Source organism: Suricata suricatta, chromosome 7, assembly GCF_006229205.1.
Source record: "Suricata suricatta isolate VVHF042 chromosome 7, meerkat_22Aug2017_6uvM2_HiC, whole genome shotgun sequence".
NCBI classification, from domain to species: Eukaryota; Metazoa; Chordata; class Mammalia; order Carnivora; family Herpestidae; genus Suricata; species Suricata suricatta.
Genome location: NC_043706.1, coordinates 111810360 through 111826788, shown reverse-complemented (window position 1 = coordinate 111826788; position 16429 = coordinate 111810360). Strand labels below are relative to the sequence as shown.

General features: G+C 37.0%; 1 protein-coding gene across 1 annotated transcript in view; it reads right to left on the bottom strand.

The window, feature by feature from the left end:
* Positions 1-16429, bottom strand: part of LAMA2 (laminin subunit alpha 2) — a 600504-nt gene that overhangs the window by 41089 nt on the left and 542986 nt on the right. Inside the window, exons 51-56 of the mRNA XM_029943224.1 lie at positions 15903-15909; positions 14025-14163; positions 11771-11782; positions 9313-9433; positions 6919-7095; positions 2846-2994 (exon numbers count right to left, since the gene is read on the bottom strand). Coding sequence (XP_029799084.1) covers positions 2846-2994; positions 6919-7095; positions 9313-9433; positions 11771-11782; positions 14025-14163; positions 15903-15909 — 605 coding nt within the window. The remainder of the gene's footprint in view (positions 1-2845; positions 2995-6918; positions 7096-9312; positions 9434-11770; positions 11783-14024; positions 14164-15902; positions 15910-16429) is intronic.

Sequence of the window (16429 nt, the reverse complement as noted above, 5' to 3'; positions counted from 1 at the left end):
TGTTTGTTTGGAGTTTTGGCATAAGATTTTGTTTCCAAATGACCGCCAAATGGGTTATAGAAGATAATAAGAGAAGTACCCTGACATTTGTAATCTACATGAAAAACAAAATCTGCAATTTTACTTTGAACATATTTTGGAAGGTAAGAAATTGGGTTGCAGCGTCCAAATCATGATCCCATTCTGGAAATCCAGATTATTCCTGAAGTATCTGGTCTAACTATTGTGGCCTTTAACCCAGTCCCTGTATTGAAGAACGCTCTCACAAATGCAAAAACTACTTGCTTATACATCTACTCCAGGCTCTTGGGGGCTTTACTAAAAACTACTGACTAGGTAAGTTGGGGTCCAAGAGAAGGTTCAGAGGGCAAAACACTTACAGGATGTAGGGATCTTTGGAGTACCATGGAATTAGACAGCAAAGTAACTCAAATGAGATTTTTGCAGAGGAAGCGGTAGAAACGGAGAGAGAGTAAAGGAGGAAGGATAAAGGGGTGGGCGAGAGAACAGGGCAAGGACAATCTTGAAAAGTTTGTGTCTCAGTTTGGTAAAAATCCAATGACTTTGTGAGGTAGTATGAAAGTTACCATTTTATCCAGGGCTTTAAGAAAAAAAGGCTAGTTGACATTTATGATGTGAATAGTCTTGGGAAAAAGCAAGTGTCTTCAAATTAATCAACATGAAGTAATACAATTTTGAGGTCACAAAAAAGAGTAAGAATAAATGGTTGGCAAGCACAGGTAGAGGTGTGAAAATTATATACACCTGGGTTTAAAGCCTCGCTCTGTTAAATACTAGTTATGTGATTTTGGGCAAGTTAGTTAATATTTCTTCATTTGTGATGAAAGGATATTAATGCAGATCTCAAATACATTTAGAATGATCAAAGAAAATAATTTGTGTGTAGTATTTGACACAGAACATGTCACAGAACAAGTTTGAAGCATTAAAGAATGTTTCTGGGTGAAGTCGTTAGGGTCATTAACGATCTCTGTTAATCAGTTAATTGAAGCACTTGCTTAAAGGATAGGCGATGCTTATGTGTTGACCTTGGAGCACTGAATGAGACATTATGGTAGCAGATGTGTTCTTGCTTTGCCACAGAGTTCAGTGACTACCCACTAATATGTACAATATATTATCCTTTAATTAACAGCGAATGGCAAAACTGTTTGTTTATACGGCCAATTAACCGAATGACCAGTTTCCAGTGATGTTCTATACACTGAACTTAATCAAATAAAGGTTGGATTAATGGCCAACAGCTGTGAAGTTGGCATAATAAAAAGCCCTTCTTGAAGAGACACCTGTTAGAAGGACACCTTAGTGCAAGATTGTAATGCACTTGGGAACGTGAGAATCCTTTCTGTACAGAATAACATATCCTGGGTGATTTTTTTTTTTTTTTTGTCAACTGCATTTCTCAAGTCTGCACTTGTTTGGGGAAATTTTTTAAAGTTTAAAGACATTACAAATTCCTTCTCACAATGAGTAGGACTAGCGTTTGGCACAGAACTTGAAATCTGATCTAGAAGACATGTAAAATACTATTTCAGAGCAGTCCCTAGGATTCAAATGAGGACATTCAGTTTGCATTCCTCCTCAGAGACCATGTCTGCAGTATCTGGCTATTAGGTTAGTAAAGGTTCTTAGTTTGTCTGAATATTGATCCCTCATTTGTCTTAATGACAATGGTTCCTAAACACCTGTTAGTAGATATTCTGAAAGAATGCTTAGTATCAATTTAGCCACAAACTAAGGTTCTAGATAATAAAAAAATAAGCCAAGGAAACCTTTATCATTTACTTAGAAGATAAGACATTCTTATTATGTATCTAAACTGTTATCCACACAAAAGGATAATTAGAAAACATAGGTCTGTATAGAATAGCATCTGTTCACTTGAACTCTTGCTAGACCTCCACAGTGTTGTTGTATTTAAAAATATTCTCTGGGTCTTGAGGTTTTCTCACATTTGATTTCCAGTTATTTTCTGTTTTCAGTCTAATTAAATGGCTTGCTGGTTTGGAGGTCTGAAGTCTCTGGGCTTCTGTTTTCTTTTTCTCTAATTGTCCTTCTAAACTGATTACTGGAGTTGTCATACAACATTTTGATGAAAACTACAGATGACTTTCCAATAAAGGAAATACCAAGTGCTGCAGCATTCTGGAGAAATGAAAGATCAGTTTATGACACCATTACTGCCAATTTTGTGACTCAGGGCTGGGAAGCGAGGGCTCTCATGGGTCCTTCGAGAGGCAGCCTCTACGGGCTGATGGCTGGACAGCAGCCTCTTCTCTTCTCTCCCTCAGCTCTGTTCCCTCATGAAGCCACTCTGCAGGGACCCCGCACACCTTGTGGGGGGACAGGGACGAGGCACTCACTTAGCAGCTCTCAGTAGGTCCTGCAGCTGCTGCACAATCCAGATCTGTGGCAGTTTCTAAGCAGCTGCCATAACTGCTTTGGAACCTGAATGAAATAGCAGCTGCCAAAGGCTGCTGGTTCCGGCTGAGCTATTCTGTGTGTTTCACTATGCGCATACCTTATTTGAGAAGAGAATATTTGAGAGGTGCAGAGGGAGGGATTTTTCTTATCTATAGCTTCAGAAGATGTGTTTGGTTTTTACAAAGTTGGAGCGGAGAACTGCACAGCATAAAAATGCTAAGAGAATTCCTAGGGGCCAAGGTAAATGAGGTTCCCGAAGTATGAAATGTAAAGAAGATGAAATTAAGCGTCTTGATAGTTTCGCCATGCATTGTATGACCACACATACAAAGGTCCAGTCAGAGACTAATGTGAGCCAAGGCCTTTATGTTAATTACAAGTTCTCTAGGGCTATTGTTACCCTTTAGTCCTCTCGACATGAACGGAATGTTCTCTCCCGTCGTGAAACAGACCCGGCTCTGGTTTGACAACAATTTTCCGCATTGTCCGTGTCCCCATGGAGAGATGCACTTCCAGACGGCCCTTGTTCAGGAATATTGCATAATAGGCCTGGAATAATGGCAAGGGGTTGTCAAAGATTAAAGAGGGGGTCTCAACTATGACAGTGTTAAAGTTTCCCTGACAGATCTGCAGATTCATTGGCTCTGAGATTTTACCTGAGAACCTGAGACTCAGTATTTTCTTAGAGTATTTAAAGTGGCAGGCAATAGCTTTTTAATCATTGGCCACTTTTGCTTGTTAGATGATGTGGAAAGCAGATGTAGTAATACAGCAGTCTCTGCAAACCAAATTTGCCATGCTGAAGGTAACAGCTGTGTTTGCACTGGGTCTCTAACTCACAAAACCCGTCAGGAAACAAAGGGTGTCAATGCCTCTCCTTCGTATTCACAGGTGGACAGCTAGCTTCTGGAAATCAGATCTGACTCCCAATCTCATGGCATTTTGAGTGTTTAGACTTCAATTTGTTCTCTGAGCTGCTGGAATAGATTGCTATCACCAACATGTAACTTGTCTCCCACACTTAGAAAGAAGGAAGACAATTTTTCATCCACAAACATGACTGCTTTCTTCTTGCTACTGTTACTATAGCAACCAGTGTGGTTTTGAGATCAGATTATGAACCCCAGGGAGCTTGAATGCATTCCTTGTCCCCAAAGCAGAAGCCACGTGTGCTCCCTTTCTTGTAGAGCATGAGGGCACCATGATCACTCGGTCTGCCGTGAGTCACCTGCGGTGGTGGAGAGGGTTTCAATCACCTTTAATGATGCTTTCGATGATTTACTAAATCGTCTAGGCAGCTGCATGTCCAAAGCACAATGTCCAGAGGACCTGGACTCGTGCTCACCATCCATCAAAGAGGCAACTGCAAACTACTCACTCAATTAAAATTTTCTCAGCTGAGTGATTGTTCGATGCCTCAAACTCCTTTAGCAGAACAGAATCACAAATAACTCTATGGCATCAAAATGTTGGTTTTGGAAAATAAAATACATCAGGGTAATCACCAGTGGTTCTACAACAGAGGTGAACTATTTAACATTGTTTCTTTTTTCAAATAGCACTTGCTATGAGATTTAAAAAAATGAATATTCATTATCATTAAAATGTTGAAATGTTAACATGTTACTTCCAATCGACTTTGTAGTATGGTACTTAATATGTTCTCATTTTAGTTGTCTTAATGGGCACATGTTCTGTTTTAGGAACTATCCTGAAAGCTGATGATTTAAGTCCATTAACTTATCATTTATAATAGTAAGAAAATAATTTTATTTTTCAGGATTAAAAGATAAGGACTTTAAGAGGACATTTATATCACCGCTTATTATGTACAGTAAGAAGTGAGAGAAAATAATACTTTTTCCTCCCTCTATTCTTTTTTTAAAAATATTTTTTAATGCTTTTTATTTATTTTTGAGAGACAGAGACAGTACGAACAGGGGAGGGTCAGAGAGAGAGGGAGATACAGAATCTGAAGCAGGCTCCAGGCTCTGAGCTGTCAGCAGAGAGCCCGACGCGGGGCTCGAACCCACGAACTGTGAGATCTGACCTGCGCCAAAGCCAGGCACTTAACCAACTGAGCCACCCAGGTGCCCCTCCTCCTTCTATTCTTTAAAAAATATTTTTATTATGACTATTTGATACATTACTCACAACCTAAGAGACATATGTGTAAATAATGAAGCTGTGTTCACACTGTACAATTAAATGGATACCAGTAAATCTACCCCCAATTTAAGAAATAATATGATTGCATCTTCTGTGAGTTTCCTCCCAATACCAGCCCCCAGGCTATCTTGGAGGTAACCACTAACATGGAATTTATGTTTATCATTCCCTTGCTTTTTAAAAATTATCTTTGAAAATTCACAAGCATAACTGTAAACAATTTACTGTATAGTGTTACCTTTCTTGTGTGTATTTTATTTATTTTTGTTGTGTGTGTACAGGCAAGGGGCAGAGAGGGGGACAGAGGATCTGAAGCGGGCTTTGCATTGACAGCACAGATCTCGATGTGGGACTCGAACTCATGAACTGTGAGATCATGACCTGAACTGAAGTAGGATGCTTAACTGACTGAGCCACCCAGGTGCCCCACTTTTTTTTTTTTTTTAAGATTTTAAGTTATCTCTAGAGTTGTCATTGTAAGTTACAACCCCAAGATCAAGAGTTGCACGCTCCACCGACTAAGCCAGCCAGTCCCACTGTTCAGTGTTACTTATATTAGAAATCTATAAAAATGGCATCATACAGTATGTAGTACATTTTTTCATTTTACTTCAGTTTCTAATATTCATCTATGTTATTGTGTTGACTTTTTTAAAAATCAGGAATGGGTATTAAATGTCACTGAATGATTTCTCTGTATCTTTTGAGATGATTAGATAATTTTTAGATTTTCTGATATTAACATACTCTTGTAGTCCTGAAATAACCAAAGTTACTCATGGTTATACATCTCTGAATTAATTTTGTTTGGCCTTTATTTTTCTCAGGGAGAAGAATAAGACTTATGATATAGTATGCTGGTTAACATGGGTTTGAACTATGCGTATCCACTTATATGCAGATTTTTAAAAATAAATTCGATATAGTACTATACATGTATTTCTCTTCCTTATGATGTTGTTAATAACCTTTTCTCTAGCTTACTTTCAGAATACAGCGTTTAATATGTTGTATAATACATATAATATAAAATATGTGTTAATCAACTGATTGTGCTATGGGTAAAGCTTCTGGTCAATAGCAGGCTGTTTGTAGTTAAGCTGTTGGGGAGTCAAGAGTTATAGTGCATTTTTGACTCTGTGGAGATGGAGCAGTGTTCCTACCTCCCATTTTGTTCAAGTGTCCACCATATTACTGGTTACTCAATTTTAAGTGATAAAAGTTATTTTGAAAACACATCAAATCACAACACAACCTGGTTTATAAGGAATCATGCATATTAAAGGACATAGTTGTAAAGCATTCCATTCCTTGGTAATGGCAGACTAGGTAATTGCTATGAATTCTTTCACTGAGAAAAACAAGATTACATTGAAAAATATATGTATTTAAAATCATAAGATTGAAAGTACTGGAGGAATATCAAGGCAGTAAAGAGTTATGGTGCCTAAGAGCTTTCAACAGAATCAAATGGCTACGGGCTATGAAATTTGAAGTTCACACCTTATAATGCAGACACCATGTAGGTTTTATGTTCATGTCATGAGTGAAACAGCATTGACTACTGTCCATGCTTGTGTTCATTGTGCTCTATTAGCCTTCTCTATCCCAGGTCCATTCTCTGCCTTCCCTGTGTCAAGAGAGGGTAGAGTAGGCCAGGCTTCAACAGACAGCATCATGTTGGCTAGTGAAACTGGGAAAGTGATCCTGGAAGGAATTTAAATTTGAATTTAAGGGACCCTAGCTGGATATCTACAGATATCCAGATACAGAGTTGGATTTCGAGACAAGAAAATATGATTATAATTAAAATATATTTTAAGCTTTCGCTCTTTAAATATGCATATGCTAAACCCATAAGAAATACAGGTGCAAATATACACGTGACTGCACCTAGGGCTGACCAACAAGAAAAACCGCAGTGTAGATAACTGTCTTAAGAAAGATGATAGGAGAAATAAACAATGCAAATCTAAATGCATAAAGACAATTTATAGGGATGCCTGTGTGGCTCAGTTGGTTAAGTATCTGACTTTGGCCCAAGTCGATATCATGGTTCATGAGTTCGAGCCCCACTCTGGGCTCTGTGCCGACAGCTCAGAGCCTGAAGCCTGCTGTGTCTTCCTTTCTCTCTGCCCCTCTCTTATTCATGCTCTGTCTCTCTGTCTCTCAAAAATAAATAAATTTAAATAACTAAAAATGAAATAAAGACAATTCCAAAACCTAAGTGTCTCACCCATCTCCTTATAAATAACTTTTATGTAAGAACTAGGGAAAATGCATTATTAACTAGGTTGATGGTACCTGTCCAGTTTGCCTTCGTTTCCTACGAGGTTGTGCTGGTGTCCCTCCACTTCCCAAGAGAATGAGCCCAGACTCATTCTTGGTGCTGAAGGACAGGTTGATTTCTGTGCCTACATCAATTGGCACAGGGGACAGCTCTACGAAACCAGGCTTGGGGAAGCTGACTGTGTGAACGTTCTGTGGGTAAAAGGGAAAAAGAGAAGAAAGCATCAGAAATAAAAATTTAAATTAATTTCTCTATTTCACTCTCCTCCAAGCACTCAGTAGCACCATGAAATATATTGTCTTAGAAAGCATGAAGCTCAGAGTTACATGGAAAGCTTAGGAGCAACTGAAGAATCACTTTCCAGGCACGACTAAACTTTCTAAGCACTTTGGGTTTAAATAAAAATTCTGGCATCTGCTTTTATTTGAGCACTTTTGATTTAAACTACAGATGATTATCACTAATCGATAACATTTTCTTTTGGTTTAATTCTATCTTGCTAAATCTCTATTGAAAACAGTCTCAAAATCCCTTATATACCCTCCGTCAACTAATTGTTTTATAGATGAGTATGACCATGGTCTATGTCTGAATTTTTCTTAGTGATAACCCCAAGGTTAGATGTCCATTGCTATCAAATGTATAAATACGTTCTAGAAAAATTTTTAAAAATCAGGTAAAATTTGAACACCAAACATTTTGTAGTCCACTTTACTTCTCAAAATGAAAATACTACCATTGTCCTTAATAATAAAATTAAAGCAGTAGCATTTCAGATAGTTGTGAAGTGTAAAAGAGAGAAAGCAAAACTCAAAGCTGTTCAGAAGCATATAGTGTTTAGATAAATGACGATAAATGAAGATAAATAAATGCATGCATGCATGAATGAATGCATGAATGAATGCTCATTTAAAAAGTTCTGGATTTTGCTAGAGTAAAAGCAACGCATCCTCTAGCACAGGATATTTTCCCTCACAGGGATTTAGGCCCAGGTAGGTGACATCAGTATTGTAAAATGTAGCATCTATTTTCTTTTCCAATTTTCAAATGATGGACTTTTGGATAGTTCCAATAAACCTACTGTGCAGACTATTCAATATTTGTCCACATCACTTCTGCCTCATATTTCAGTTGTAAAATAATTCCTAGTGGTGGAAAAGTGCCTTTACGAAATTATTGTTTTCACACATATAGGCTATTTATTTTCTGGACAGTTTTCCATCCTTGTGTATATATCTTTGGGATGTGGAGGAGAGTAGCTTTTGGAAGATTAAGACTCTCAGTAAAACTTCTTTAAAGAAGCCAGCATAGATCCTTAGAGTGTCAATTCTGTATTTCCCTATTCCTTACTCCCGAGCTTCTCATGGTGGATATCTGTGGCCAATTCCAGATTGGAGCCTCTGACTATGAACCATAAAGACTCCAAAAGTTCTGGTCTCACAGAAGAATTCCCTTTTTCTCTAACCTATTCTTCCGTCATTTCCCTGAATTCAGTAGCCATGCTTTAAAATAATTTCAGTTGAAGAAAGCAGCTAAAATGAACAGTAGTATCATATCAAGGTAATCAAAATTTTATTAAGTATGATATAGTTAACATTAAAAAAAAACCAAACTCATTACTTTCAGGATTCCCATAAACTTCTTACTAATATTTCCAAATGACTGTTGACTCTTGCTTAGAGCTGGATCTATGTATGTTTCTCTCTCCTGTGAGTTGGCCCCTGTTGACGAGTCAGGGCAGAGCAGTTAAATGGAACCAGGGGGCAGCTTTGGCTACAAAGTAAAGATAGCAAAGTACTTTGCAGTCCTGGCAAAGATGGTCTTTGTAGACAGTTCCTACTCTGTGCCATTTTCAATGAAAAGCAGACTTGACTTTCAAGCTGTAGACAAGATGCTATGCACTAATGATTATGGTATAAATAATTACTTGTTATTTGTGTAAATCCCTAGTTCATTACAGGAAAAAAATTAAAGGCTGATACTAAAGCTATATATATATATATATATATATATATATATATATATATATATATATATATGTACATATATAGAGAGAGATAAAATAAATCTGAAATAGATAACAAAAATGAGGAAAAGGGAAAGTAGCATTGGAAAAGGAGAGAGAATCAGAATAGAGATTAATATTAAAAATAGATATTATGAAGTATTATACATGTGGGAAGTTGGCTCACAATTTGGGATCTTCATCATGCCATTTCCTACATTTATGAGATTATGGTAATTTGTAGAAGTGCTTCAATCTTGCTTGTTATTTGTGCATAGCTAAGACTAGTGTCAGTAGGAATTTAAAATATATTAATAAGGGACTGCTCCTTGTAAAAGCACCCAAGCTAAGTAAATTAAGTCAAATGCAAAAGTATGTAGGAAGCCATTAAAAACAAACTAACCTCCAGTGAACATCCTTTAGTAACGCCAACGTAGTCAGGGCTACTGAGTATATTATATGGAGTTCTTGAGATTTCAATATCTTTGAGGCAGCCAGAATATTTCTTCAAATTTACTTCTGGTCTGTTGAACAGTTACATGGAAAACAAAAGCAACATCGTTAGGGACATGGCAGTATGGTGTTTGCAACTACTGGACACAAGCCATATGGAGCGACCTGACACACAGGCAGGCACGTGTTTCTCAAATTGTGCGCATGTGCACACACGTACCCAGCAAACCTTCCATTATCCACTGGTTGGATGAATTGGATGTTATCCCCATCCTTCAGCAAGAATCTTTATGTAGTTCTTCTTCCTCTCTTTATTATCTTTAAATAATCTCACCTATAGCATTTAAATTCACGATACAGGAATTACTGATTTCTTAAGTACTTCATATGTGTAATAAAATGGTTTTATTTTTATTTTTTTGTACCAGAGAGTAGATAATTGAGTAGGCAGCATAATAAAACTATGAATCAAGAAAAAAAGGGTTAAAAAAACTAGCTAAAAATTTAAGGAAAAAATGGAAAAAAAATTTTTTTAATTTATTTTTTTGTCACTGAGACTTTTTGGGGGCAGAGAGGGAGCCGTTGACGTTTAAGATCATATATTTCTCTTTAAAGTTTTTAACTAAAACAAAGCCTAAGGAACATTCTTTTGGATTATATAGTCTAAAAAAAAGACTTAAACATTGGATTTACAGATTGACCCCAAAGTCCTTATTTTATAATGGAGCAATATAAAAATAAAGCAACCAAAGTATCTATAAAACTTGTCCAATCAACACCAAAATATTATCAGGATAATGACTAATTCTCTCATTGTCTCATGATGCCAAAACTCCTGTTTGCCTCAATAAAAGACACAGGGCATGTGGAAAAACAGGTGGAAAAGAAAATCAGATCCTGGCATGTATATTAGGGGATTTATGCCCCGCCACGTGTTTGTTCTGTCTTTTTCTCTCTCTAGAACTGCTTCATTTTCTCTGATCATTTCCCCTTATTCCCAAGGTCTTCTGTTCAGTTCACTGGTTATTATGAAGAACATGCCCAACTGGAGGGCAAGGATCTTGCTTATTCTTATTTATAAAGGGAATGGGTGAATTTTATTCCCAGTGTTCATTTGCTTCCATATTTTCTTTTAGAGGATGGCTGCTCTGTCGCAACATTTTTAGAGGTTCTATCAAGAAAGTAAGTTTCTTCTACAAGTTATATAGTTCACTGTTTCATGGACATACAGTGAACTATTTCAAAACACGATGATTTAGTAGGCTCAAGGCCATGAAAAGCATGGGGGAGAAGCAATCACATGTGATCAGACTCCTAATGGTAACCACAGCCTCTCCTCCATTTGCCTCAGAGGCAGCATTACAAAGCTACACAGTGTCACTCCAGAGCTTTGTATGTTTCCATTGAAAGCCAGCCTTCGCCTTTTAGCCATCCCAGCAAACAGCTTGACTAGGCTTATAACTATATTGTGATAAAACCACTTGGATTATTTTTTGGTATATGCTTTCTATATATTCTAGTTTCTGGTGTTAGAAGCCTAGACTGACTTTGCTTTAAAAATGTCTTGGTTAAGTTCAGCCATATTATCTCCTTTCCAGAAATACGGTATACTTAGGCTCTGAAATATCAAGACACCAGGCTCTAGCCAGGGTGTGCCAGGCCTGCACATCTCTGGGCTTTGATCAGCCACTTACAGAGGCCTGCTGCTCATAGCTTGCATGCTAATGTCTTTCTGCAAACAGGAATTAAAATGCCCCTGGGAAGCTAGGGGGACTGTCCACAAACTTTTCCACCATTAAGGCAAATACTTGTTTAAAATATATTATTTCCAGAGATTTCTTTTATCTGGCTTCATAGCTAATTCTAAAGAAATATGACAATAAAGCAGCAGCTTTGCAAAGAGGTGCAAGGGCCCTGTAAATGTTTGCATATTTGCAGGCTTGCAAAAAGCAGCGAGGCAGTGGTGAGCATTTGGGAGCACAGGCTGATTGCTCAGCAGACAGCATGGTACTAGACAGATGGGAGTCCAGGGTTCAATCCAACAGAGCACTCTGCTCGGCTCCCCAAGAACTACATGTGCCCATCAGTCTGACCAGCCGCCCTTCGCATGTGTGCTCCTGTGGATGTGCACCAGGGGGCACTGTGCATGGGCAGTTCAAAAAAGAAGCAGAGCAATCTGTCCTTATGGCTCGTGAAACAAGTGAAATTGCAGTCTGACTCATGGTGGGTGAGCAGCAGCATCTCTGTAAGTAAAAGGCAGCATGAGTACTTTCAGAATGCAGTACTTGTTCATGAAATGTCCTATGAATGAAGCTGTGTAGGTAGTGCTCTGCTTCTGCACCACTGCTGTATCTAAGAAGCCACATTTACCCAACCCATGCACTTGAAGAAGGCATGCAAAGTTTTACCTTGCTTTCATACTAGGTCAAAGGGAAGAGAAAAAAAAAAAAACACGATTTACTTACAATTGCATTTTCATTTAGTAAAACAGTAAACGTTAATCATAAGTCTTTACAAAAAGTATCACACAGCCATCTTAAAAAGAAGAGAATGTGAAAAACCAAGAGAACAGAAAACAGACATATGCTCTTGGCCACCCTGAAATTAGAATCCAAAGGTGACCATTTCCCACACTATTCTGTGGGAAGTTTTTACTTTGAAGCATATATTTAAAATACTAATTTTAATCTATCTTGTGAATAGGAAAATGCGCAAATGTTTTTATGCTGGAATATTCATGAGTTGTTGATAAATATTGCCTCTCAATGAGCTTGAACTTCATATATGTAAAAATAACTTATGTTTACCTCATCTTATGAACTTTACCATATTAAGATTCTGTCTGTGGGCAATATAACAGCAAACTAAGAGTGCACAGAGTGCACAGCTCCTTGATTAGTCACAGATATGTGTCTAAAGATTGTATTAGATAATGTGCCTTCCCATAGAAATATCATAATTATAAAATGCTGTACTGTGCAAGTGAAATCATATTAGTGATGGAGATTTATTAAATATGTAGTTTGAAAACTAGAGCATACACCTATCTCAATATAGCCAACATATATACCTTTGTAGATAATTCCAAAAATCACTTTATGGTAATTTAAACCAAATCATCCTCTTGATAGCCTTATTTTGGCTATCATTAATTCACTCACAGGGGATTTAGTTAATCTTTCAAAATAAATCTTAGACTTAAGCAACTGTTAGATCTGTATTTATATGGTGTCCACATAGTAGATTCTCAGTGAACACTTGTTGACAATAAACAGAGTTTTGAGTAATCACTATGTCACAATCCAAATGCATGTGATCTGCAATGATTTTTCTGACCAGTCACTATAAGTCTACATTCTTAACACAAGTACATTTTAGCCAGGTTATTTACACCATGAAGTTTATCAATTTACCCCCTTAAAAGGTTGGTATTTAGTTGCCTGGTCCATGAGTTTAAGTGCAGGGAGAAGACTAAAAGTCAGTGTGTATGCTGGCTATCATAAAATGAGATTGAAATTGCACTACTCATTTGGGAAATAGAAAAACAACTGACTACCATATTTCATAGTTATTCTGAGAAGTTCAATCGTAGTGTGCCTTTTAAGAGAAGGAACACCAAGGGGCACCTGGGTGGCTCAGTTGATTAAGTGTCTGACTCTTGGTTTTTGACTCAGGTCACAATCTCATGGCTCCTGAGTTCAGGCCCTACATCAAGCATTGCACACTGTCAATGCAGAGCCTGCTTGGGATTCTCTCTCTCCCTCTCTCTCTCTCTCCCTTTCTCTTTACCCCTCTCCCACTCAAGCTGTCTCTCTCAAAAATAAATAAACTTAAAATAAAAGAAGAAACACCAAGATAGATAACCATTAAAAACTAATGAGCTAACTAAAATTTTAAAATGTGGTAGTTTGTATTTGTAGTAAAGTCTTACGGTTTAACCAAATCAATTCATTCCATTCTAATTAAACTCAATCAACATATATTGAGCACCAAGTGCTTTATAACTCTTATTTCTTATGAGATGTTTTACAACAAGCAGTAAATTAATTAAATACCACATGAAATATTTCCCAAGAGTTTTTAGTTTCTTGCATTTATTTTTTGAACTGAGTTAATTATATCTCTCCATCCTGCTATCTAAAGAACATATGTGAAATTAAAAAAAAATGTTGGCATGAGAATAACTAATATAGCTTTAGCATTAGGCATATGGGAAAGTTTCAACACAGCATTAGCATGCTAATGCTTAGCAACAAAATAGGTTATACTTACAGTATTCTGGAACACTGACCGATTTTTTGAACACTAGGCAATGTCAGTGTGCCATTATTATCTCCAGTGACTGTGCGAGGAGAAGAGGAATTACAAGATGCACATTCAACTCTAGCTTCTACCTTTAATTACTTTTGCAATTTTTTTCATCAGGTGAATGTAAGGGAAATAGTGATTTGCATCCATCTCTTCAACGAAGATATCAAACTAATCCTTGAGTGTCTAAATCCTAGTGTTGCTGTAACATGTAACAGGATTTTTTTTAATTAAGCCTTTCTGCAACTAAAGGTTATGTGACATTCCTGTTGTAATTAAACTTCAGAACTCCAGTGAGCAGAGTGGCCATTTAATTAAAACTTAATCCTTAGCTCTAAATATACACTAAATTACCTCAAGTTTCTCAGTGTTGGCAGACCACCAAAATATATTTTGTCATCTGCTTTCAAGTCGAGACCAAAGTTGTTTCCAGAAGATGAAGTTGCTAGGTTCTCCTCCTGGTTAGTATCTATATCTACAATTGATATGTTGGCTGTAAAGGAGAGAAAATGTCTTACTTGAGCAAGACCAACCACATCTGTATTATCACAGTTACTTCAAGATAAATTTACTTAAATTCTCAAATTAACATTGACTTTCCCAGCATATGGACCCCATATATCTGTTGAATAATTGCGGAAACAATGACATCAATAAAGTATTAAACTATCCACAAAGAGGACTTAAAAATAATAGCCTGATGAAAGAAGAGAGGTACTTCTCTGTTTAAACTGTTTTGTTCAGAGAGTAGATGGGAACCCCTTATCTCATTGATTTTCTCCCCTTCATTTTGAAGAGTCAGGCGAGGCTCTTTCTGAATTATGTGCTTTCTCACCATAATATTTGCTTAGGCCTAGCTTTAAACAGCTTCATATATTTTGGACCCTTGATGTACACTGAGGCATCAGTTCATTAACATGACAGATTTGGGCTCTAAATCTTTGCCTGATATCAGATCTGAATTAGCAAAGGTCTGAAAATGGCTGTTTAAGCCAGAGGATTATAAGGGCATTTCTAAATATTTATTCTTTGGAATGCTACCTTCCTGGATCTTCCTGGCTCAAAATAATATGACAAACATTGGGTTAAGCAAAATTAAACATATAGTTTAATTTTATGGCTACCCAGATCTTTTGACATTCTAATATTCAATGAAATGCTCCAATGGGGGGACATAGAGCAAGAAATATTTCTCAAATTTGTTTGACCATGGGACATTATTGTTTTCTCTTAACTCATAATTTTTAGAATAGTAAATTTTGAAAAACAAAGAAAAATATCAAATCCTAAAATTCCATTGTAATCTGTAGCCCTTCCATTCCCAAAAGAAGTATCATCAATAAAAACAAACACCATTGCTTTATTAAATAGTGACAGGGATACCTGGGTGGCTCAGTTGGTTAAGTCTCTGACTCTTGGTTTTGCCTCAGGTCATGGTCTCAGGGTTTGAGGGTTCAAGCCCTGCATCAGACTCTGCACTGACAGTACAGAGCCTGCTTGAGATTCTCTCTCTTTTTCTCTCTCCCTCTCTCTCTCTCAAAACAAGTAAATAAAACAAGACAAGACAAAAAGACCAAAATAAAATACCAAACCTACTAATACCTCAAATCTTCAAAGTGGAGTTTTTCAAAATAAACAGACAATAACAAACACCCATTAAGTAACTGTCCTACTAAAAATATTTAGTGAGTCAAAATATAAAAACTGAATTACTCTCATATACCATATTAATTTTATACACCTATAGGTAACTTTATGATCAGACGGGTAGCTAAAATAAAAAAAATATAACACCATTTTAAAGACTTTTTCATGCACCTTCCTTTCTATCCAGATCAGCAAAGAAATTTTCATATGAGCTGTTGACTGGAACATGAAAATAGCCTCCTTCCACAGATCGGGTGCATATTTTAATGGTGTCTGTGAAATGAGATTCTCTGTCTCTATCACAGGCAAGCTAGCGACTAGAGGTAGTTTTCCTCTTTATCCCTGAATGAATATATGCATTTTTAGAAACCATTCTAAGAAAAACTGATTAAAGAGCAGAAATACATTGAATTGAAACTCACTGGCCCAAGTGTTAGCTCCAGCAGAGAGACATAGGGCGGCATATTTTTACTGAGTTAAAGGAAGAGCTTTTACTCTCTCCTTCATGAGTGATAGCAATGAAGTGGGTTCTGCTATGAAACGCTAACACTTGCTTTCATTTCCTGCCCTATTTCTTTCCCTTACAGAATAGCTATTAACATAAAATTTCAGAGTTGATGAGTTCAGACATCGTTTATGGGTAAGCAGGGAAATAAGGGTTTTATTAAATACTAGACAAAGAGTAGGGGCTTAGTAAGTATCTTATAATCAATGCTGAGTTGTCGTAAGTGAATTGTTACTTTGGCAATTTCCTTTCTTCTCTCTCTCAGTTTGGTTGAAATCTAAATGATTGTTCTCAATCTTGTGTTTATATCAGTGTTCTTCAGGGATATGGCACACTTCTAGTGATGACTGTGGTTCTACTAAGTGAGTCTCAAGGCAAGGTGGGGAATGCCATCTGAAAGAGTGTGTCTGAATTTCAAGGGAGGGTGTATTAATTAACTAGTTGAGAATAATTCACATCTACAACTAATCTGGTCACTGAAAAAGAGGAATGACCCACATTGCTGATGGCTTATTTGAATTCTGATCCCACTACTTCTTGGATTTCAGTCTTGCTCAGATATGCAGGGATCTCCCGATGCCCAAGCTCCATAAGGTCTTTTGGTCCT